This window comes from Lissotriton helveticus, chromosome 9 (genome assembly GCF_964261635.1).
Source record: "Lissotriton helveticus chromosome 9, aLisHel1.1, whole genome shotgun sequence".
NCBI classification, from domain to species: Eukaryota; Metazoa; Chordata; class Amphibia; order Caudata; family Salamandridae; genus Lissotriton; species Lissotriton helveticus.
Window position 1 is genome coordinate 891,327,098 of NC_136070.1, and position 25,952 is coordinate 891,353,049.

The following is a 25,952-nucleotide window of genomic DNA, read 5'->3' on the forward strand; positions in this document are numbered from 1 at the left end:
CACATCAATTACTTAGAATTGAAGACAATCTTCCTTGCACTGAAGGCCTTTCAAACAAGACTGTACAAGCACAGGGTATTGATACAAACAGACAACACCACTGCGATGTTCTACATCAACAAGCAGGGGGGCACACAGTCCGCACCGCTTTCAACGCTGGCGCAGGAGATATGGAGATGGGCCATCCCTCTCAAGATAGACCTGCTAGCCATACACCTACCAGGGAAGGACAACATACAAGCCGATTGGCTCAGCAGGCAGACATCGGCATCCCACGAGTGGGAGCTCAATGCTCAGGAGACAAGATACCTGTTCGACAGGTGGGGGACACCATCGGTGGACCTGTTTGCCACACGCCAGAATGCAAAATGCCAAAACTTCGCATCCAGGCAGCCCGAGGAGGGGACACTGGGGAATGCCCTATGGATAGATTGGTCAAGGACATTTGCCTACGCCTTTCCCCCGATACCACTGATGCACAGAGTACTGAGCAAGTGCAGAGCGAGCAACATGACACTGATACTGGTCGCACCGCAGTGGGCGAGGCAGACCTGGTACTCGCAGATCATGGAGATGACACAGTGTGCACCCCACAGATTCAGCAGGAGGAAAGATCTACTGTCCATGCAGAACGGAGAGGTACTGCATCCAGAGCCAGAGAGCATGAGCCTAGTAGCGTGGCTCCTGAGGACATAGAGTTCGCACATTTGAGACTACCAGAAAGCACCCTGAGGGTACTTCGGGAGGCACGAAGGCCCAGCACTCGAAAGTGCTACGTTGCGAAATGGAAAAGATTCACAATATGGTGCAGACAGGAAAGACTCCACAATAAGATGAAGAGGGACTCCACAGTGCTAAGGTACCTGACGCACTTACTGGAGAAGAACCTTAGCTCATCCTCGTTAAGAGTTCACTTGGCAGCGATAGTAGCCTACACAAGGGGAGAAACGTGCAGGAGCTTCTTCACATCACAGGTGGTGAAGAGATTCCTAGAAGGAGCGAAAAGGATCGCACCACCCAAGCGGGTGCCGCCACCTGCATGGAACTTGAACACAGTCCTAACGGAACTCATGAAAGAGCCCTTTGAACCACTTCACAAGGCCTCCCTAAAGATGCTAACTATGAAAACAGCCTTCCTGGTTGCGATAACGTCCTTACGCAGAGTAAGCGAGCTTCAAGCGCTGACGCTACAAGAACCATACATACAAATACACAACGATAGAGTTGTGATGAGGACTGACCCACACTTCATGCCGAAGGTGGTATCCAATTTTCACATGAACCAGTCTATACAGATACCGAGTTTTTTCCAAAAACCCACAACCAGCGCAGAGAGAGCTCTGCACACCCTGGACGCCAGAAGGGCAGTCATGCACTACATTGAAAGGACAAAGGGGCACAGGAAAACGAAACAGTTTTTTGTGTCCTTCGCAAACAGCTTCATGGGCACAGCAGTAACCAAAAGGACCATTGCACGATGGATCGCACAAACAATCCAACTCTGCCACAAACGGGCAGGACAGGAACTGGCTGAGGGGACACGTGCCCACTCCACCAGGAAGAAGGGCGCTACAATAGCCTTCCTGGCTAACACACCCATAGAGGACATATGCCTGGCGGCAACATGGGCTTCGGTGCACACGTTCACGAAGCACTACTGTGTGGACATACAAATGAACAAGGAAGCTCAAGTGGGACAGAAGGTGCTACAGCACATATTCAACACCCAACGCTCATCTTCCACCCAGCCGCCACAGAGATGAGAAACCGCTACAAAATCTATGCACAGCATAGTGAATCCAGAAAGATTCACGCTGCAAAACGAATAGTTTTCTTACCTGTCGGTGTAGTTTTGCAGCTTGAAGATCTTTCTGGATTCACTAGCGAACCCACCCACCTCCGCCAGAAAGATGAGGCTGGAGAGAGAAGAGGTGGTTAACTAAAGAATAGACTTTGAAAATACAAAGCGGTAAATACAAACTAAGAAGAACATTGCCATTACTTCGGAAACGAAAGAAACACGGAAAAAAAGAACCCGAAGATGGCGCCCAAGAGTGGGAGCTTCCGCAGGAAGCATGCCGACGTCACCGGAAATACACCCAAAGGGGGTGTGACGCCGACGCCCACCTGGGCAAAGAGAAAAAAAAAAAAAAAAACAAAGAAAAGACTACGAATCCGGACCCAACCACAAGACCGCGGAATAATGCACAGCATAGTGAATCCAGAAAGATCTTCAAGCTGCAAAACTACACCGACAGGTAAGAAAACTATTCGTTATGTCCAACAGGGGTTTATGGTAATTGGCATAGCATTGTTCCATGATCTCGCTGAAACAATATGCCTCCTGTGCAGATACCTTCCTGCCATCTCTTGCTTTTCCATGATGAACTCCTAATATAGATCTTGAATGTATTTATTTATTGTGAAGATTTTCTATAGCACGAACCAGACTCTTGCCGAGTATCAAAGCGCTTTACATGACAAGTAGAAATATATACAGAATATATTACGATAGTGAGTCACGCAATAAGTACTAGATACATCTTGAACAAGACAAGGCTCTGTACACTGGACTCATCGCTTTGTGCACTATCTTGTTAGAATTTTCACAATATTCGTTGCTCCTTGGGGCATGTCTTTATTATAAAATGCTTCATAATTGTATAATATTTTAGACCTCAAACTGTGAATAGGTAAAAATGCTAATAATTCACAATCATTCAACCTGTTGCTGTAAGGAAGGGTCACCACTCCAAGGCTCTGGAATGAGAATGTAGAGGTGCTGCTATGGCTGAGAGCAGGAGACTTGTACCACTAAATAATACACTGCTGTATGCATACATGTCCATGCCAATAGACCCAATTCAGGCTGTCTCCCTCTTGAAATTGCCTGTGCTTTCAAAGGCGTTTTTAAAAAGAAATTTATATTGTACAAATTGCTTGGGGGTCCCCGGCTTCCAGTATTGATTTAGTAGGGGTCCTCAGGAGTCAAAAGTTTGGGAACCACTGCTCTAGACCATTCGACAAAATAACGGAGCTGCGTAACATTATTGTAATGGAGTAGACTCTGGACCCCCAATCCCCCTTCCGTTGGAGGATGCCAGCTACGGTTTGGCTTCATACAAGTCCGGCCCAAGCGAAGCGTTAGACCCTCTGTAAAGGGCTGTTGGAGAGTGAAAACTTGGAATAGGAAAAGAGTCCATAGGAGAATAGTCATCTTAATGGCCACGACGCGGCCTAGCGGGGACAGAGGATACAATTTTCAGCGGGTCAAATCAGCTCTTACTCGCTGAGCAAGGAGCCGATAGTTGAGATTTTTGGGGTCCTCCATCCTTGCCAACTGAATCCCCTGGTAAGGGGCTGCGCCAGCTGTCCACCGAAGGGGGTATTCCTGAGTCAGATGAGCCAAGGTCTCAGGCAAGACTGCAAGGTAAAGGGCTTGTAATTTATTATGGTTCAAGTTCATGCTAACTCCTAAAGCCTCCCCAAACTCCCCTAGGTCCTTCATGAGGAACGGAAGAACATACCTAGTGTTGTCCAAAGCCACACTAACATAATCAGCGTATAAGTTGTTGACCTGTCGGCCCACCCCCACTCCCACCTCTGGCCGAAGAGCACTCCAGTGATATTAGGGTGATCTTTCACCCTTTGGGCAGATGACTCCATATAGAGCGCAAATATCAGGAGCAACGGTGGGCACCCCATTCGTATTGGAAATATAATAGAGCTCCTCCTGTTTACTCGGACAGACTCCCTCCGGTCTCCCAAATTACTCTATATCCAAACATGTCCAGAGAATGTGACTGAACGCCTTCTCTGCGTTGCTAGAGAGCAGCGCGATCTCTTTGGAGCGGTAGACTTTGTCTAGTATGTGAAGGATCCTCTTGGTGTTATCGGCACATTGCCTCTGAGGGATAAAGCCCACCCGGTCCAGAGCCACCAGTCCAGGCATCAGAGGTGTAAGGCGGGCCACTAGAATTTCAGTGTATTGCTTAGCATCGACATTTAGCAGCAAAAAGGACCTATAGCATCCACACTGTCGTATTTTTGCCAGGTTTAGTATGGACTTTAATTGATGCTTTCATCAACGAGGGTGGGATTGTGGTAGGCCCCAGATCGAATTGGAAAGCCTAGTGAGGAAAGGGGCCAATGTAATACAGATGGTCTTGTAAAAAAAAAAAAAAATTGACAAATCCACCTGGACCCAGGGATTTTAAAGGTTGTTTTCCTCAAGATGGGCATGAGAACTTGGACTATTCGAATTGGGCAAGCAAGTCCGGGCACCATTCTTCAGTCAGGTGAGCTGTGTTCGATCGTTGGAGGTAGAGGGTGGGGTTTTTCTGCAGGGAAAGCCTGTGCTGAATAAAGAACTTTGTAGAAGTCCCTAAATCTAGAAGTAATAGGACCATCCCCTTCAACAACCGCACCCTCCCTCAATAAGGACTCAAACTCCGAGCTCAATGTCAGCCCCTGGGAGTCTATTAGCTAGCAACCTCCCGTGTGTATTCCCTCCCACATAAAAAGCATGTTTTCGGCGAAGTAAGGAATACTCGGCTCTATCGAGATCTAGCCCAGCTAATTGTTTCGTGGCAGCCTCCAATTGACACCAAATTCTAGGGGCCCTTGTTCATTGATAAATTCACCTCTGATAACCGCTTTTAAAGCATTTTGCACCAGTTATATAGGGACGCCTGGGTTGTCTGTACCAAAATAGTCTGTGATTGCCTTCTGTATCTGCTTATTACAGCAGGGCTCTGCAGGAGGGTTTCCCTGAGGTGCCATGCCGTGGGCAGGGGCGGGGGTTGTTGGGCTGTGATAGTGTAAGATCTAAGGATATGGCCAATTGATCAGATAGCACTCTTCATTCTATATCCTCCACCGTAACCGACGGCAGAAGGTCCCTGGATCCCATGAAATGTGGGTGGGAATAAAAAGAATAGTCCCTAGTTTGTGGGCGACTCTGTCCACAAATTCCTCAAACCCATCTCCCGCATCCAAAGGGTGCAATCCTTTGACGCTTCTCCCGCCCTTCTCTTCCTGCAGACCGAGCGGTCTAGATCTTTGTGAAAAGCTAGATTAAGACCACCCCTTACAAAGAACAATCTATCCTGTGCTGTCATGGTTCTGGCTACCGCCCTCCAAGAACCAACCCTGTCCTTCATTAGGTGCATTTAAGGACCAATATGTGGGGGCCCAACTGTACCCAGTGAACAAGCAAGCGGCCCCTAATTTCTGCTAGTTTGGGGCCCAGCCTCCCCTGAAAAGATCTTGACACCAGTATTGCACCCCGGCTGTTTTGTGTGCCATGAATGGAAGGTATTGGTGAGGGAAGACCCTAGTATTAAGTTGGTGCCAATCGCCCGCCCCCAGGTGGGTTTACTGGAATAGGCATATATTTTCGTGTCTGTTCCAGATAGAAGATAGCCAGCCTCTTAACTAGGTTATTAAGGGCCTTCATGTTAAGGGTGACCACTCTCAATGCATTAGGAGGCATGAATTTGGGAAATGAGTCGCTTTCTTAATTCGCCGAGTTTTGCAGCGTGAATCTTTCTGGATTCACTATGCTGTGCATTATTCCGCGGTCTTGTGGTTGGGTCCGGATTCGTAGTCGTTTTTTTTTTTTTTTTTTTTTTTTTTTTTTTTTAGCCCAGGTGGGCGTCGGCGTCACACCCCCTTGGGTGTATTTCCGGTGACGTCGGCATGCTTCCTGCGGAAGCTCCCACTCTTGGGCGCCATCTTCAGATTCTTTTTTTCCGTGGTCGGGTCTGGATCGTTCCCGTTTGGGCTCCAGACATTTTTGGAGAAAGAAGAAAGAAAATACAGAAAAGACGAGGAGAAGTCATCTGAAGACTCCAGGGGACTTAATCGACGTAAAGTCGGCAAGGAAAAGGCGTTTTTCATCGAGATCATCGACGACCGTCGACGAACACCCGACCAGAAAGGCCCTGGACGCTCGATGATGGACAACACGCCGTTCAAGTTCTGCCGTAAATGCCACCACAAGTACGCGCGGAAGGACCAGCACCCGGTATGCAACCTTTGCCTACCGGTGAACCACGAAAGCGGAGACTGCAACGCCTGTTCCGCCTTCGCCCCGAAGACCCTTCGTGTGAGAGAGAGGCAGAGGGTACCCCATTCGCCCGAGGTCTGTATCGTGAGAACCACCTCCATTTGATGTAGAGACAATGTTTGTTGGATGTGTTGTGTATGTGTGCACCCCTAAAAAAAAGTCAAGAAATGCCTAGGACACTGGGCAGATCCAGTGCCAATCCAGCATTCATGTGAATGAGGGCCATACCTGGCGCACCGCCAGGGCTAGCTCCTCGATGTCCCTGGTGGACCCCCCCCCCCATCTAAAACACAATTTGAAATGCCCTGGCAGATTTAAGAGTTCTCCAGAGTCCTCAATTCTTGAGATAGCTTCTCTCCAGGGCCATTATAGCAGTCCGGTCTGGATTTTCCAGAACGGGACCAATTTTGCCGCCTCATATCGCCTGTTTCTCCGATCCTTCGCAATCAGTCCAGAGTCAGACTCCTCATTACCATCTATCTGTAGTAGCTTGCATGCTTCTGCGAGGGGTGCGATTTTGCTTAAGTTTCCCTTCCCATCGGAAGATGATGTGAAAGGGTTGCCCCCAGGAATATGGAATGCTTTATCCAGTTGAAAGGCCATTTCTGGGTAAAACCCCTGCGTCTTCTCTAATGCTATGGGAGAGGTCTCGAATAGCTGTATTGTGTGCCCCGGGGTTGCATAGGTTGTAGAGCTGTGACCTTACGTAGAATTCGCTCTTTTATAGGAAAGTCGTGAACACGCACTAAAATGTCAACTGTCATTAAACTGATGCATAAGTCATGCTAGAGGCAAGTATCACGATTTGTTACCATGCCTTTCTCCTTCCGTGAGCAATATTACAAGTGCATATTAAGAATTAATTCTAGTTGTATGCCGGGAAAGTAAATTGTTTCATTGGAACCAACAGTGCTGCTCATTGTTTTTGTATGTGACTGTCTTAAGACAGTGAGCTCCCTGAAATTGTATCTAAATGCGACCAACAGCCACCGTTAAAATAGTGCCTTTTCTAAATGAAGAGCTGCCTGGTCTTGTCTAAATGCAGTGCTTTCTGTTGAATAGTCGGTATTACCCTTTGCTACATCAAGTCCAGGGGGGGGTCTAGCTTTCTTGAGGCTAAAACGGCACTACTCCTTGTAGAAAGTTAGTTAATGGTTACCTAAATGAGTTCCTTCTAGATATACGCTCCACACTAGAGCATAGTAAAAGCCGAATTCTGGAGTAAACATTTCACAGTTGCTCACTATCTAGATTCGGAGCATACACCCATAAAAGGTTTACTATGTTCAGTAGTTTTTAATGGCAAACTTTTATTTGAAAGTGCATCACTTTTGTAATTTTGGATAGTGTTGAGGTGCAAGAATGAATGTTTTGTTTTCTTTTTTGCAGCCAAGTTACAGTCAAGGCTATAACCAGTCAGGATACAGTCAGAGTGGAACTGGAAGCAGTAGCTACAGTGGAGGGGCTAGTGGTGGTTATAGTCAAGGTTACTCCCAGCCACCCCCTTCAGGTCCTCCTCCTCCAATTTCTGCCAGTGCCCCACCTCAAGCACCTGCAGCAGTTCCGCCAGCATCTGCAACTGCAGCAGCACAGAGCTACAGCCCAGCAGGTTATAACCAGCAGTATCAACAGGTAGTTGAAATAAGATACTCTAAAGTTTAGTTGTTTTTAACTGGACCTTTTGCCACTTTGTTATAATTAAATTATGCTAATGGATTTTAATTAAAATTCTGTATACACCTGTAGGTGTGTAAAATTTAATGTGTTTTTATTTTTCATGTTTCCGAAGTGGCTGTTTAGTTTGTAGTGCATGATTGCTGATGTTTTATGAAGGTGTGTGTGTGTGTGTGTGTGTGTGTGTGTCTGTATTTGTATATATATATATATGTTCGAGGCATGTGGGCTGCTAAATTCATATCTTTTGCATAGATCGCCGCCTAGTGTTGGGTCCGGATGATCGCACATTGTTGTCCTGGAAGAGTCTTCGAAGTATCCTGAGATAGGTGGCTCCTCCCCTGGACTACAGTGCGCTTGGGCATCGGCTCCATCCCCAGATTGTTTTTTTCCGCCATTGGGTTCGGATGCGGTCTCGACGTCTCTGTCGGAACCGAGAAAACTTACTTCTTTAAGGCCAAAAGGCCTTCGTTTCCCGTACGGTCTCGAGTTTCTTCCGTCTCTTTGAGACAGAATCTGCGGAGTCGTGTTACTCTACGGACATCGAGGCCTTCTCATCGCAGCAAGACCACGACTTTTCAACATGGAGCGGAGCCCGTTTAAATACTGTCCCGTCTGTGGGTCCAAATACCCACGTATCGACGTGCACCCGGTCTGTAATAAATGCCTCTCGCCAGACCATAACGAGGAGAACTGCATGGCCTGCTCCAGATTCAGGTCGAAGAAAACGCTCAAGCTTCGGCGCGCGGTGCGCCTCGAGGCCCGGCAGGCGGCCCTGGCACCAGATAACATCTTCGGCGACCCGGAAGAAGAGGGCCTAAGCCATCATCTTCAAATCTCACCACCTGCGACGGAGGTCGAGGCTGATCCCGAAGAAAACGACGGGGTCATGGACCAGGACCTTGAATACGTCGACGAGGTAGGGGACGACGAAGAAGTTTATGGGGCCGCGGAAGATAGCTCGGGGGATGAGCTATGCCCCGAAAGTTACACGGATCAGGCTCAGGTCACGGGATCGCCACTCGGCCTTACCCAAGACCCTGCACCGCAAGCCACGGCCCCGCCTTCAGGCCCGGCCACGGACATACCTGCGGGGGCTACGCAGCCCGTATCGAAACCGAAACTGAAAGCATCGGTATCGACTGCACCTAAAATGGCCGACGCTAAACCGAAACTACCGGATTCGAGTGCACCTAAGATGGTGGTCGTTCCACCAAAAACGCTGAAGCCTGCTACCTCATCGGCTCCGTCGACCTCCGGTCCACAGAAGTCGAAGAAGACTGTCGACTCGACAGTGCCGAAGTCATCGGCGGGGGATGCGTCCTCTAAGAAGGTCGTCCGTCAAGGGTCAACCGGGGCGACGCCGGCAAAGTCCACAAAAGTCGTCGACAAACATTCGGTGCCGACAGGGACGCCGTTAGACGGACGCATGGTTGAAGCGGAGTCTGCAAAATCCCTCGGATCGAAGGGCGGAGGCTCGACCCATAGGTCCAAAGACTCCGTGTCTACAGCTGCAGCTTCGACGTCTAAGACTCCAAAGGGACCACAGAACGTCTGAAGCGAAGGCACGGTGGCGGCCTCCTCGTCGGCGCCAGGTGCCGCAGTGAGTGGCGCATCTCACATCGCTAGTTCACTGCAAAGAATTCGTGATAAGGCCACTGCGACGTCGGCTCCAGCGCAGTCGCACCAGAAGCCCGATGGACATGCCTGCAAAGCCTGCTGCCAAGCTTCTATACATCCTGCCGCCGAAGGAGGCACCGAAGGCCTTTGCACCAAGACCGGCGCCGAAGACATCTGAATCTTCAACGTCTGGTGGAATATTGGGTCGACAACACGACTCAGGAGACGAATCTGAGCGTTATGTCGACGCGGACACGGGCAAGTTGACCCTTTATAAGCGGAAAATCACTTCCCAACCAGTGGACTCCTATGTTATTCCACTGAAAAAGAAAAGGCCTGCACTGGACGTTCCTGCCCTAGTTGAACCTATCCAGCCTCCGCCTAGGAGGAGTCCAACACCTTCCCCCGACCACTCTGGAGGAGTGGAGGAAGGACAAGATGAACAGTACAATTTCCCCATCAATGACCCTGATGCACAACAGGATTCCTATGATGACACAAGTGACCAGGGAATCCAACATGTGGGGCAAGACCCACAGATTTTCAGTGCACGTGCATCCCCAACAGAGGATTCTGCAGGATTTCATGCACTCATTGAACGGGCAGCTGCTAATCATGACGTGGACATGCATGCTGACCCAGTAGAGGAAGATTTTCTATTTGACACTTTTTCAGTCTCTGAAAGGCCAGTCAAGACACTTCCTATGCTCAAAGGTGTCCTTAAGCATGCTGCGGAGATCTTTAATGAGCCTACCAGAGTGAGAGTGGTCAACCCACGCATCGAGAAGAAATACAGGCCAGCACCTGCAGACCCTGCATACATTCGGGGACAGTTGCCGCTTGACTCTCTTGTAGTCGCAAATGCCCGCAAACGGGCAAATTCCCAGACAACGGGTGAAGCTCCTCCCCCAGACAAGGAGTCTAAAGTGCTTGAGGCAGGGGGCAAAAGAGTAGCTGCGCAGGCTGCCAATTTCTGGCGTATTGCAAACACACAGGCGCTATTGGTACGTTATGATAGGGCGCATTACGACACCCTAGAGCAACTTTTACAACACCTGCCTACGCAGTTTCAAGAGGGTACCAAACTGCTCATAGAGGAGGGAAAACTCATCTCCAACGCAGCAATAAAGTGTGCACTTGATGCCGCAGACACAGCAGCTAGGGCTATTAACACTAGCGTCATGCTAAGACGACAAGCGTGGCTACGCATATCAGGGTTCAAACCAGACATTCAAACGACCATACTCAACCAGCCCGTCAATCCTGATAGACTGTTTGGTCCTGATGTTGACACCACCCTCAAAGATTAAAAAAGACAACGAAACAGCGAAGTCTATGGGGGCCCTTCAGTCACAACAATTCCGGGGCAACACTTTTCGTTGCTCAGGTGCACGTGGTGTTACCCGAGGACAGATGGGTCAACAATCACAGTTCACTAAAGGTGGAGCACAGTCCTCGTACCCCAAGCAGAATAAAGGGGGTTATCGAGGAAACAGCACCAGAGGACGCGGCAGAGGAAACAACAACTCCCGTTCCTCTGCCCCGAACAAACAGTGACTCTCTGTCACTGCCCCCCGACCATTTAACACCTGTCTGGGGGAGACTCCAGCAGTTCCTGCCAGTCTGGACAAACCTCACCACAGACAGGTGGGTAAGACAACTTATCCAGTACGGTTATTCTCTAGAGTTAACGTCCACTCCACCCAACATTCCACCAAGGCAACGTCCTATGTCCGCAGAGCACTTGCACTTATTGCAGCAGGAAGTAGTGGTGATGCTGCAAAAAGGCGCAATCGAGCTCGTGCCAGTGGAGGAGGAGGGCACAGGAGTCTATTCCCTGTACTTCCTTATTCCAAAGAAGGATGGATCCCTCAGACCCATTCTGGATCTGCGCCCCCTCAACCTGTATATACTGTCAGAACATTTCCATATGCTTACACTGCAACAGATTCTTCCCTTGCTGAACCAAGGGGACTTCCTAGCAACCTTAGACCTCAAGGATGCTTATTTCCACATACCACTACACCCGTCCCACAGAAAGTATCTCAGGTTCACCATCCAAGGCAGGCATTATCAGTTCAAAGTCCTACCCTTCGGAGTGACCACCGCCCCCAGAGTTTTTACCAAGTGTCTGGCGACGGTAGCGGCGCACCTCAGGAGGCAGAACATACATGTCTACCCCTACCTGCACGACTGGCTCGTTCAAGCAAAGTCGGAACAACAGTGCGCCGCAGACATGTCGACCACCATTCACCTCCTTCACAGTCTGGGCTTCTCGTTGAACTACCCAAAGTCGCACCTTCAACCAGCACATGTGCGGCAGTTTCTGGGTGCGACAATAAATACCCTGACTGCTATAGCTCAGCCAAACAAGGTCAGGATAGACAGCATGCGGTCTCTAATCCACAAGTTCAGGGCGCAACACTCGCTTCCAGCGAGAGTGTTCATGCAGTTGATAGGCATGATGGCCTCCTGCATCTTCATAGTCCCTCACGCGAGGTTACATATGCGTTCGCTCCAAGAATGTTTGGCAAATCAGTGGACACAGGCTCGAGGACAAATGACAGACCTAGTGTTGGTTACGGGTCGGGCATACAACTCTCTGCATTGGTGGAATCCACACAACCTTTGCAAGGGCCGACCGTTCCAGGAGCCAGTGCCACAGATTATCTTGACAACGGACGCATCTCTCCACGGATGGGGAGCTCATGTGCTCAATTACACAGTGCAGGGACTATGGACGACGCAGCAACAGAAGATGCACATCAACTATCTGGAACTGATGGCAATCTTCATGGCGCTCAAGTCCTTCAATGTACATCTGTGCAACAAGGTAGTGTTAGTCCGGACGGACAACATGACAGCGATGTACTACATTCAAAAGCAGGGAGGCACCCACTCGCCACAGCTGTCTCATCTGGCTCAGAGCATGTGGAAGTGGGCCATTCAAAGGAACATTTTCCTCATGGCAGAACACCTCCCGGGCAAGGACAATCAGATGGCGGATCTGCTCAGCAGATACAGCCATCAGATGCACGAGTGGGAGTTACATCCATCGGTACTCCGCCCGTACTTCCAGCAGTGGGGTCATCCAGAGATAGACCTGTTTGCCACAAGGGAAAACGCAAAATGCCAACACTTTGCCGCCAGGTTCCCTCACCCACAGTCGCAGGGGAATGCGATATGGATGAACTGGTCAGGCAAATTTGCGTACGCTTTTCCCCCAGCACCTCTCATACCGCTGGTGGCAAGAAAGCTAAGGCAGCACTCGATGACACTCATCCTAGTTGCTCCAACGTGGGCACGCCAACCATGGTACACCACGTTTCTGGAACTCTCAGTGGTGCCGCATCAAAGGCTGCGACTAACACCCAGGCTCTTGACGCAGAACCATGGCGACATTCAGCATCCAGATCCGCAACAGCTCAACCTGGCGATCTGGCTCCTGAAGTCCTAGAGTTTGGCTACCTTCACTTACCTCCGGAATGCATGGACATCATCAAAGAGGCAAGAAAGCCCACTACCAGAGCATGCTATGCCGCAAAATGGAAGCGTTTCGTCATTCACTGTACAGCCAATAACATAAACCCGCTAGATGCCTCTATCCCTAACATCATTTGCTATCTGCTGCATCTTTACAAGTGCAATCTAGCGTACACTTCCATTCGGATCCATCTATCCGCCATAGCGGCTTATCTTCAGAACAGGCAGCATCTCTCTGTCTTCAGGGTGCCTGCCATTAAAGCCTTCCTAGAGGGTCTGAAACTAGTCATTCCCCCAAGAACACCGCCAGCTCCAGTGTGGAACCTCAATGTGGTCCTCACCAGGCTGATGGGCCCGCCTTTTGAGCCACTGCACTCATGTGAACTCCAGTTCCTAACATGGAAAGTGGCTTTTCTTATTGCTATTACGTCACTAAGACGTGTCAGTGAGCTGCAAGCGCTCACGATCCAAGAGCCATTCATACAAATTCATCCAAATAGGGTAGTACTACGCACTAACCCCAAATTCCTTCCGAAGGTGGTGTCACAGTTTCATCTCAACCAAACTATTGACCTGCCCGCATTCTTTCAAAACCCACAAACAGTAGCAGAAAGAATGCTCCATACATTGGACGTTAGGAGGGCGTTGATGTACTATATTGACCGGACACAACACTTTAGGAAAACGAAACAACTTTTTGTTGCCTTCTCGCCACAGCACAAAGGCAACCCTAATTCCAAAGCAGGAATAGCCAGGTGGATTGTTAAGTGCATTCAAATCTGTTATCAAAAAGCTAAACGTACCTTAACAATACCCCCAAGGGCGCACTCCACACGCAAATTGGGGGCATCCATGGCTTTCCTGGGGAACATTCCTTTGGAAGACATTTGCAGAGCAGCCACATGGGTTACACCGCACACCTTTACAAAACACTACTGTGTCGATGTGCATTGCAAGCAGCTGTAGGACAGGCTGTTCTCAAGACACTTTTTCAGGTTTCTGCAGCTGGCACGGGCAACCGCCGCTAATGGAGGGACTGCTATGTATTCTATGCAAAAGATATGAATTTAGCAGCCCACATGCCTCGAACTGAATATGCTACTTACCAGTATGCATCTGTTCTTGGCATGTGGGGCTGCTAACATTCATATCGCCCACCCTCCTCCCCGGTGCCTGTCGCAGCTGCAGATATACTCTTGCATTCAATCATTGGCATGGACATCCTTTACACTTTTCACTCCATCTCTGCCACAATGGCTAAAAACAATCTGGGGATGGAGCCGATGCCCATGCGCACTGTAGTCCAGGGGAGGAGCCACCTATCTCAGGATACTTCGAAGACTTCCAGGACAACAATGTGCGATCATCCGGACCCAACACTAGGCGGCGATCTATGCAAAAGATATGAATGTTAGCAGCCCTACATGCCAAGAACAGATGCATACTGGTAAGTAGCATATTCAATATATATATAGTGTTTTAGTTTTGTATCTGGTTCCGAGCAGATGTGCTGCAGTCATTCTGCAGAGAACTTGTGGCTGTGCGTGAGGCATTGATATGGCGTCATATTTTTGACTGTTTGGTGATTTGTTGTAAAGAGAGATTTATATGAGTAGGTTGCTTTAATGTAACATTGTAGAAAAGATGAGTAGCAAGTTTCCTCCCAAGAACAAAAATGTTATCGTGCAACACTCGAGCTGGCTATCTTTTAGGCATCAACCCTCCTTTGATATGATGGGGGTTTTTGCCAGACCACCCAAGAGTAATGTTTCTAGCAAATGATAAAGGATTGACTGGCAAGCAGCATACTGTACAGCCATTGTATCCTACCATAAGTATGGCAAGATTGTGTCCCTCCTGGAGGAGAGGGACTAGCAAAAGCAGGGTTAAGGGAGCGTGAAGTAAAGTGTTGGGACGGAATGCCTTCTGTGTAGCTCTGGAGAGCTTGCTTCTCTGCTCTATGTTGATCTCCTGGAAAATTGCCTAGCGTTTTGGATTTTTACCTAGGAGAACATGAAAATCGTGCCTGTCCTTTGAGGGTCTCTGGTTGCAATGGATTGTGACACTAGTGTGAAGGAGCGCGAAAAGTGCACCACTCTTTTACAGACTAGTTACTACCCGTTCTATCCAGGCTGTGGGATGTGGACTGTGATTGTTGCCTTCATCTGTTAACCGGTGGTACCTGTATCGCTTGGAAAGGCTTGCATGTACACTTCCTCTTGGTAAAGTCTGATATCTCACTTTCCCAGATTATTTGGCCTCTATCATATCTTGGATGTGTTATATGGTGAGGCAGTGTGTTTAATATAAGCGGGGCTAGTTTCTGTTCTGCTTGACATCCCAGCTCCCCCATTTGGGGGTTGAAGGAAGGAGCCTGCTCTTAACTGTATTTAGCTCAAACTTTCCCTGCTGGAACTACTGTTACCTCCCCTGTGTAATAGCCAGTCTCATGTAGCCAGGGCTCCCTTTCCTGGAGTTTATCAATAGTACTTTCTGGTGACACGTGCTGGTACTGGGGCGTGGGGGTGGCAGGAGGCTTCGGGTAGCAAACTCTCCCCCAAGCAGTTGGCACTCGGTGAACAAGCAGAAAATATTCCCCTGGGATTAGAGAGACAACCAGGATACAAAAGTAGCCTGTCAATAAGAGCAGAGAGTAAGACTAGCCTCATCTGCTTGATGAGCTATTTAGCAATTTGTCTTCTGAGAGGCCAAACACCAGCATATGATTGGTTAATGCAGAGATCCAGAAGTGAAATCCTTTTGAATGCCATTCTCCTTGCTAGATCTGGGAATAAGGCCAATGGTGGTTGTCAGATTTGCACATAGACATGAATTTGCCAGTATGACTTAGAAGTTGGTCTTCTGCTCAACATACAAAGCACTTTGCAGCATCTCTGGACACATCCTGCTATTTGTGAGATCCTGTCTAAGAGCGGTCTTATTTTGGCGCACATGAACACTTCAGGCAGCTGCTTAAGATAAGTTGTTGCACATTGAGAGAAACCCGGGGAAGTTCCTTCCGGCTAATAAATGCAATGGTGCATCCTTACTCAAGGACTTGCGTAGTCTAAAGTTTTACCAGTAGCAGTCGAAGTGCCTTGCGCTGCTATTAGAAAATCTACACAGTAACCAGATAGATATTGACCCCACCGCTATTTGTGTCACCCAAGGGTAATATCTATGTACTTGCACCATGACCATCCACTAACCTACTACACTTAGCCCAGTTATTACTGGACTAAGATTCCAGTAGCTGTGCCTAGACACCTGGCACCGATAACCTGACTCCACAAGAGTGGTGGTGTTTCTAAGAAAAGGTGGGCATTGCTGTTCTTTTGGTTGCTGGTATAGTTGGCGGACTGGAAACATTTGGCCTCATTACCTGCGGAAGCAAAGTCACTAATATATAGGTTATGGAACTCATTGATCTGACTTTTAGGAGTAAACCTGTACATCAGTGCCTGCATAGTGCAATGGTTCTACTTTTCGTAGTGCTTGTCTTCTAGGTGCTATATTATGATGTTTGGCGTCAGAGCGTTGGTCCAGAGGGCTGGTAGACTTCGTTTTACTGTTTACCTTGGTTATGTGTAGTGAATTTTTTTTGTGTGTGCGTTAAAGTGTTTTTCTTTACTTTTGTGACAAAGTACTTACTAGACATTTATCATGCAGGCCTTGTACTACTCAGTCTTGCTACCCTGAGAGTCAAGTGCTGGATGGGGAGTCCTTGGTTACCTTGTTTAGGGTCTAGTAGTACTGTTACCCCAGGACACCAGTTGGGAAAGACTTCAATCGATGCAGCTGGAGCCCAGTATCCCTGTCCACCTGGTCCCAAGGAAACTGATTGACACAACCCTAGTGTTTCTGAAGCTCCCAGTAATGGCCCAGGGCTCCAAACACCTGTCAGTGATCATGAGACTCAAATGGCCTAATCCTCACACCAGTCCTTTAGAGTTCTGCCAAGACAATCTTGGCGATCTTTAAGGCCTCAACCCTGAAGCTTGACTGAAGTACAAAGCTCAACCAAAAAGTAGTGAACCTGCTCTTTGTCAGTCCTCTTATGTCCACATCAGGACAACGAAATGTAGCTCATGGAGTTTACAAACTAAAGGATAGTTGCTGTTCAGAGTTGTTTACAGCAGATACCAAGTTCAAGAAGCTGTCATGGTCTCGAGCCAGTTACTACGATTGCTGAAGAGTAACTACTGGTGGCCACGTGGACTAAGTCAAGTGGCCTTGTCTTAAGAATTTGCCTGGAACCAACCAAAAGTAATGTGGCTGCAAGGCAAATGATTAGTGACTATCTAGGCAATAGGCTCTTAAAATACAAGCATATATAACGGTCATGTTATAGGCCTCGAAAAATCATAAGTGTTACTAGACCTAGTTCAGCATATCTTTTATACAAACAATCCTTGTTTGATTTAATAGACTAAACTTTTGTTTTCATATATTATACAAATCTAGCCTCAGGATACACATGACCCCTGACTTGCCTCTTAGTTAAGTAACAACATTGTCATCGAGGCGGGGGCAAGAATGTTTCTCAAATCATGTTAATGCTTTGAATATGTATTTATTAAAAGAGATAAGTGGTAGCACACTGTCATTTGTACTCAGCAGATTTTACATTGAAATGGTCGAAAACTTACCCACGGACATGCGGTTTTACTGATAAAACTATATAGTGTACAAACCATGCCATGTTTGGAAATGGTGCACCAAGTAAAGTTTTCTGGGTTTTCTGCTCCCGATTTAACTCGGTTTGCATCTCACTTCTGAGTTACAAAAAAAGTGCTTTCATAATCCCAGATATATTTTGAAATACTTGTATTATTAATTAACAGGCTATTTAAATGTGTTGGAGGAAAATAACTCACATCTTCAGACCGCTCACTTGACAAAAACCTCTACCTCTAGTAAGGGAGAGAAAAATGAATTCAATTTTCCAAGCAGCAGTTATTAAAAAGAGAAACTAACATTTGGCCTCTCTCCTTGAACAGACACCGGTTTCCTTTCCAGCCTAAGTTCACTCACCAGATGGTTCTAGTAGGTGTGCTCAAAATAGCTCAACCTGATAAAAGTTTACTCACAATTGCCAGTTGATTTTTCGAGGCCTGTAGTCCATTTGAGTGACCTGAAAGATCTTTTAGAATTTGGTGCTCTTGGGAACATAAACCTCAGCATGTTAATGGCCTTGCATTAAAAAAGGGCCAAGTACAGTTAAGCCTGACCCCCAAGGATTGCTTGAATATATCGTTTGAAGTAACACAAGTTAAAAGTAATGTTTTAATTTCAGCTTTAGATGGGTCCATGTGGCGCTCTATTTGCTATAGGAATGTTTTGAAGACCAGTGATGGCATAAACCTGGAAGACATTCATTATATAAACTTTCAGAAGCTGCTTTAAATTCAGCTGATTATCTCAGCTCCATGTGATGTGGCTCACACGAACCATCTAACAGTTTCAAACCTATAATTATGCTACCCTTTCTTGCTGGTATTGACACATTCCATTCAGCAGCAGTCTTGTTTCTCTGACCCTCTGTTGGGAGGGCGGCAGGCATTGATCAACAAAAGCATCACATTCTTAAGTTTAAGGGAAAAAAGTCTAATGGTCCCATTTTCTCTACACCCGAATCACCCAATGAGAAAAAACAATTGTTCCTCCTTATCCATTGGCCTTTTATCCGAGTGCATGTAAACATCGTCAAGCATTATTACATCTGCTAGATGAGTGAAATCCAGGATTACCATGAGCCTAATACTGTTTTTTATATTGCTCTTGTTTTTCTGTATTGTTTAAATGAAACATTTTTCTTCATTTTCAGAAATGTAACCCCTGTTAAATATGGATTTATAGCACGTTTGCCCGTTTTATTTAAGCGCATTTTATGTTTTATCTTCAGGTGTGCAGCATATCACTTAGCAAACTATATCTCCTGGTTCCTAATATTTGGCCCAGAATATCCTGTGCCCAAAATGCATCGAAACGTACACTTAGCTAGTTGAAAAAGAGTCTGAGGCAAAGGCTATTTCTGTGCTTCAAGTGAGGATACACGCTGTTAATTTTGGCCCAGGCATAGGAAGCGGCTTCATAATTTATAATTAAGTATTCTGAAAACTGATTGTTATAGATGAGTAACATTTCCTATATCCTACCTCTAGTTGGCTTATAGAAGTACCATTCTGTTGCTGAAACTAATTGTGATCAATTCAAGAGAACCCCTCTTTCCCAGTAAAGTCAGGAGAAAAGATTGTGGGATGGTTCCATCAGAAAAATGCCCAGTACAAGTTTAATACCTATAGGTTGTTACATAGGCCAGCCTACAATGAACCTTTTGAAGACCGGACTTTATATTTCTAATGTCATATATATCCTTGTGGTTTTTTCTTTGAATTGTAAATGTAATTCCTGTTGTAATTCGTTTTTCTTTCTATTCTTACAGTACAATCAGCAATATAGTCAGTACTATCAGAATCAAAGCTCAGCAACGCCTGCTGCTGCTGCTGCTGCACCACCTACCCCTCCTCAGAGCCAAGGCCAGGGCCAGTGGAACCCATATTATGGCAGCTATGATTATTCTGGAAGTTCTGGCGCTCAGTAAAATTGTGGAAGAGGACAGATGTTGCGCTCTTGTCTGTTCAGTTTGATTTCATTTGGCCTCCTGAGTCATTTTGGCATTGTTGAAGAAAAAAATGTAGAATGTAAACCAGGGGTGGAGAAATCCTAGCTCCAGATGCCCAGTTCTACCTTTGTAGGTGGGCTTTGTCCTTTGATTTCACATTTCTGTTTGAGCACAAGTACACAGACCATCTGGATGCTGCTCATTATTCTTCCAGAATTAAGGATCATCGGAATCTAAGACCCGTGTTTTCCATTCATGCCAGGAATGAAATATTGCTGCAGCATTTTACGTTGAGTGCTTAACAGAAGCTTATGTACAAACCATATTGGCACATCTTCCAGTTTTTAAAATGTACAACTTTTCATGTCTCATTTTGCAGAGTAAGGTAGCAGCTTCTACATGCCATTTTAAGGGGGCATATCCGGAATGAAGGGAGAGGAAAAAGGAGCACTACAGGATTTATCCACCCCTAATTAGACCCTGGTGTTATTTCTCTGTCCTGGGTGATTGTCGTCAAAGGATAATGCATTAGTTTCTCTGCATAAGGCATGCTCCCATTCCCAAACTACCCCATAAATGGATAGCATACATTCTATGTTACACTTCACTGTAAAGTTACTTGGATTACTAACCAATTTAAAGTGGCTACTGATCTAGACTTTTGCATTTCTTATCAAATACTTATCCAGCTGCGTCAATGGATTATCCTTTGTTTTTTCCAACATTGTGCTAGAAAAGATTGGAGCATTGCAGCACCAGGTCCAGTTGTGTAAATTCTTCCATAATGCGTTCCAATGTTTATTTGTTTAAAAAGGAAAGTACATGTTTTATGGTTCTGCTATTTTTTATTTTTAGAATTTTATGTAACTACTGTGGGCCAGCTGTTAATATTGCATCAAGAAAGCTATTTCTTTGCTGGAATTGAGGTGATTGGGTCATCTTGGAACGTGAAACTTTTTATACAGTGTCTCAGTTTCCGTAAATGTGCACATGCTTTTGTGTTAAGTTCAATTGTACCCACTTTTTGTATGTGGAAAGAGTGAACATTGAACTTAAAATGTTAACTAAGCCGCTGTCTGTGATTTTTATTTTGTCTTCTTTCCCAAAAGAGCACTGTTCTGGCAAAGGATTGGTGAAACTGCAGTGCAAATAAATCCCTTTCCAGTTAAACTTTTTGTTGTAAATTGTTGTTGCAAGAAAAGGTTCTTATATAGACTGTCCTCGTTTCTAAACCCCCCCCCCCCCCCTCCCAAAAACCCCCACAATGTTTCTAGGCCAGTAGAAAAAAAAAGATATATATATATATATATATATATATATATATATATATATTCACTGAAAAAACCATAGGTTTCACACCAGTTATAGTTAAGAATTAGCATTTAAAAAACCTATTAAATTCACTGAAAAAACCATAGGTATCACACCAGTTATAGTTAGCTGGAAATTTTACTTGCATAAAACCATTGAAATTCCCACATTATAGTTAGTTGGACTCACTATAACTTGCGCTTGCAATGCACTGCTGATGACGTCACATATTACATCACTCATGACATGTTCAGTGACATCACTGATGACACCATCCAGTGAATGTGTCTTTCTGAAAAATAAATATTAGTGAGTAATGTTTAAAATATTTAAATATATGTATTAGTGTTTCACTTTGTGTATAAGTGGCTGCATGGGTTGGTGAGTAGCTACATGTGTATGTATATGGGTTATTATATGTTTTTCTTGGTATCAGTATGAGTGTTTGTATGGTTTGGTGGGGGTATTACTTAGCACATAGATGTAGAATGACTGACTCTCTCTTTGTATGTGTTTTGAAGACAGCTTATGTGCAGGACTGTATGGGTGGATGAGTGTGTATATGTGTGTTAGTGAATGAATGACTGTCTCACTAGTGTCTTTATCAATAACTACATGTTTTAATTTAGTATATGTGAATATTGATGTATACAAGTGAATTTTTGCAGCGTGAATCTTTCTGGATTCACTATGCTGTGCATTATTCCGCGGTCTTGTGGTTGGGTCCGGATTCGTAGTCTTTTTTTTTTTTTTTTTTTGTAGCCCAGGTGGGCGTTGGCATTTTATTTTTTATTATTTTATTGAATTTATATTGCGCACAGCTACCCGTAAAGGGTTTCCCGGCGCCAGGGACAGCCTAAAGAAGAAAGATAGGTAGTTGCTGAAACAGGAAAAGCAGAAGCATTTGACCAACTAAAACAGAAAAGTTTTTAGCTTTTTGCGAAAAGCCAGAAGATTGGTCTCCGTTTTGAGCGTCAACGGAAGAGCATTCCACATCTTCGGCCCCAAATGGGCAAAAGAGCGGCCTCCCATTTTTGTCAAGCGAATTCTAGGAATTACAAAATTGGCTTGATTTGATGACCTAAGGGGACGCTTTGGCTGGTATAGCCGGACAAGATTGTGCAAGTATGTGGGAGCGGAACCCTGACGGATTTTAAACATAAGGCACAAAGTTTTAAAAGCTACACGGTCAACAATTTTTAACCAATGAAGGTCACATAGGGCTTGTGTTGCAGACATTCTGCGTGGAACATTGCACAGAAGGCGGGCAGTTGAGTTCTGCACAACCTGGAGTATATTCATTGTAGCTCTATCAGCTCCCAAATAGAGCACATTGCCGTAGTCAATACGGGACATTACAAGAGCCTGGACAACAGTTCGACGAGTAGACTCAGGCAGCATCCATAAGATCTTCTGCAACCAGCGTAGAGTATTAAAGCAGATTGCAGCGACCTTAGTTGCTTGTTGACGCATCAAGAGTTTCTCGTCGATTAGAAAGCCGAGGTTACGAACAACTGGCACGGGGGTAGGCAGTGGACCCATGTCACTAGGCCAGTGTCTAGAGCCCCACAGATCTTTGTTTGCCGAGTACGATAACCTCGGTCTTATCACCATTGAGTTTTAGCAGGTTAGCCTGCATCCAGGCTGCAACCCGAGAGAGGCCGATTTTAAGGGCAGAGGTGTCCTGAGACCTACTGTCAGACAGGGAGAACACGATCTGCGTGTCGTCTGCATAGGAATAAATAGACAGACCGGCGTCCTCTACAATCGTGGCAAGGGGTCTGATGTAAATATTGAACAGCAAAGGGCTCAATATAGACCCCTGCGGAACGCCATAAGCAGATGAGCAGATCGCCGATTCAGCTTTGGTTGAAAATACCTGAAAGGTACGCTCATTAAGAAATGAAGCCACCCAGGCAAGCGCAGATTCTGCAACACCAGGGAGTGAAGGGACTCTAGAAGAATGGAATGCGACACGGTATCAAAAGCCGCGCTTAAATCCAATAGTATAAGCGCAAAGGTCTCACCACTATCAATACCGTGTCGGAGTCGCTCAGTCACCCCCAGGAGTGCGGATTCGGTGGAATAATTGGCGCGAAAGCCTGATTGGGATGGATGGAGATATCCCGTATTTTCAACAAATTCGTTTAGCTGAAAGTTGACATGGCGTTCTAGTATCTTAGAACAAGCTGGCAGCAGGGATATAGGCCTGAAGTTGGCCAGGTTAGTAATGTCCATACCAGATTTCTTCTGTAAGGGAACGACCATGGCGTGTTTCCATTCCTGTTCCACCCGAGATTCACTGAGGGAGATGTTAAGTAACCTCATTAGGAATCTACGTGGTTCAAGGTCAAGTTGTTTCAATATCCTCATAGGGACAGGGTCCCGAGGAGATCCTGACTTGATGCTTTTTAGGCACAACAGGAAGGAAACATCATCAAATAATTTCCAGTTGTGCAGAAACTCGGTGGGAGGGACAAAGACATTGCCACAAGAGCCAGATAAGAAGGGATCAATAGGGGGCGGAAGGGAAATTAAGGATTGGTGAATGTCTTGAACCTTCGATATAAAAAAGTCCGCAATAGCATTACAATGTTTACCATCCAAAGCTGGCAACACAGGAACAGTGTCAGCACCTGTAAGTTTATTAACAGTAGCAAAAAGAGTCCGAGGACAATTTTGCACTGAAGTGATAGTAGAGGTAATGTAAACTGCCTTGGCCCGTTTACAGTTGGCATGATAAGCTTTTAGCTCATCCTTGTAAATCAGTTTAGAGGGAATGGAATAGAATCTTCTCCACTTCCTCTCCAAGGCTTTACATTTAGCACGTTGGATTTTTAACTCATCCGAGTACCAAGGTGCTGGGGGACGCAAAGATCGAAATTTACTGCCCGAACAGGGGGCGTGCACAGATACTGCATCTGTTAGCCACCTAGTAATAGGGGCATTCAGATTCTGCTCAGTATTATTGAGAGAAGGAATAGTCTTCGTCAGATGCAGATTAAAAGTGACTATCGATTTTATCCCATCGATAAGAGGGTTTTGTTTCCTCTACATAAACATTGGCTATGTAAAGACCGGGCGGTAACACAAAGTGTACGGCATAATGATCGGACCACACTAACGGACGTGCCAGATGAGAGCACTCAAATGGAAGATTGGAAATGACTGGGTCCAAAAGGTGACCGGCAATATGAGTAGCTCCAGTATTGCAAAGTTTGAGATTAAAAACCTCTAGATCAGAAAGAAGAGATTTTGTAAGGGAATTATTAACATCATCTAGATGAATATTTAAATCACCAAGTATGGTGAAATTATTTGATTTCAGGAGTATTGCTGATAGACAATCAACAAGTAAGGGAATCCAAGAAGCAGCATTCCCCGGGGGCCGATAGATTAGCAGACCCGAGAGTGTCAAACGGGGATTGATCGTGAGTTTAAACAATGCAGCTTCACTACCTGGAAGATGTAGTGCCTCCAGTTTACATTGGTAGGTGGATTTAAAGATAATGGCAATTCCACCCCCTTTACCTGAGGGTCTATCCTGATGTAACATAACGTAGTTAGAAGGAATCGCAGTAGCGATATCCGGACCTGAGCTGGCATGAATCCAGGTCTCGGTTAGGAATAAAACATCAGGGGATTCCTCAATTATGAAATCATGGATGTTTAGATTATTCTTAGGGAGCGATCTACAGTTTAGGCTCCAAAAATGGAGCGGGGCGGGAGGGGAAGTACCAACCTTCGTAGGCTTCCGTTTCCCCCTACAGTGCTTAGTATACTGTTGGGTTTTAGAGAGCTGCATTTTGCCAGTAGTAAAACCGCAGCCGTGGCATAAGAAGTAATGGCATGGCAGAGTGCATATAGCGCAATGAGAGGAGGCAGAAGGTCGCAGTAAATAGAGTGCCGCAAATGAATAATAAACGCGACCGCCCTGAGTTAACGTACCTGAAGTCACGTTGGTAGTGGACAGCCCGTCCTGCAGCCCGTCCTCAGCGCGGACGGGCGCAGACGGGCAGGACTCAGGCACGACTCCGGCTAAGCGAAGGCGACCCATCTGCGCGGTAGAGAAGAGCTTTAAATAGGCACTCCAGGCCCAGCTCGGTCACAAGGGCGCGTTCCAAAATGGCGCCCGTAGTTGTAGTAGTGATCCCAAACTAAGATGGCCCCCAAGCAGGGCAAACCCCGGGACCCGGACTCGCATCACACCCCCTTGGGTGTATTTCCGGTGACGTTGGCATGCTTCCTGCGGAAGCTCCCACTCCTGGGCGCCATCTTCAGATTCTTTTTTTCCGCGGTCGGGTCTGGATCGTTCCCGTTTGGGCTCCAGACATTTTTGGAGAAAGGAGAAAGAAAATACAGAAAACACAAAGAAAAGTCATCTGAAGACTCCAGGGGACTTCATCGACGAACAATCAGCGAAGCAGAAGGCTTCGAGATCCTCACCGACCGTCGACGAACACGCGATCAGGGAGGCCTTGGACGCTCGATGATGGACAACACGCCGTTCAAGTTCTGCCGTAACTGCCACCACAAATACGCGCAGAAGGACCAGCACCCGGTATGCAACCTTTGTCTACCGGTGAATCGCGAAAGCGGGGACTGCAACGCCTGCTCCGCCTTCGCCCCAAAGACCCTTCGTGTGAGAGAGAGGCAGAGGGTAGCTTACAACGCCCTGCAGGGGAAGGCCCCGACTCCATCCCTCTACGAGCTGGGGATGTCCGCCGAGGAAGAAGACAACGCTGCCGCCGAAGACGACAGCTACACGGTGGTAGAGACAGATTACACGAAGACTTCTGATAAGGTAGGAGACTCTCCGGCCCCCAAGAACCCGAGAGACTGAGTCTCGAAGAATCGAGGGCAAGACCCCGAAAGCGCCGACGCCAAAAAAAGTGGCGTCCGCGAGTACTCACAGGCCCAGCGGATCCTCTGAAAAGGAGTCCCCGGCGCCGAGAGCTGCTGAACAGCAGAAAACGTCGAAAATCGTCCCCGAAAAGGATCGATCGACGCCGAGGGAGAAGGACCCTAAACTACCGACGACGACCAAAACTTCGGCACCGAAAGGCACGACGCTGAGCCAACCGCCGAAAAGAACGGCCGAACCATCCGACGCGGAACACGCGGCCGAGATGGAAAAGAAGAGAAGGCGCCTCGAGGCCGAAATGGAAA

At 46.7% G+C, this 25,952-nt stretch overlaps 1 protein-coding gene across 6 annotated transcripts in view; it reads left to right on the top strand.

The window, feature by feature from the left end:
• HNRNPUL1 (heterogeneous nuclear ribonucleoprotein U like 1) overlaps nt 1–20,642 on the top strand; it is a 106,582-nt gene extending 85,940 nt beyond the window's left edge. For 3 of the 6 annotated variants that reach the window (XM_078661052.1, XM_078661053.1, XM_078661051.1), the window contains 2 exons: nt 7,460–7,702; nt 19,293–20,642. In XM_078661052.1, the coding sequence (XP_078517178.1) occupies nt 7,460–7,702; nt 19,293–19,451 (402 nt within the window). In that variant the 3' untranslated portion in view covers nt 19,452–20,642. The remainder of the gene's footprint in view (nt 1–7,459; nt 7,703–19,292) is intronic. The other 3 variants (XM_078661055.1, XM_078661054.1, XM_078661056.1) reach the window with 1 other exon arrangement.
• Nucleotides 20,643–25,952: the final 5,310 nt, after the last annotated feature.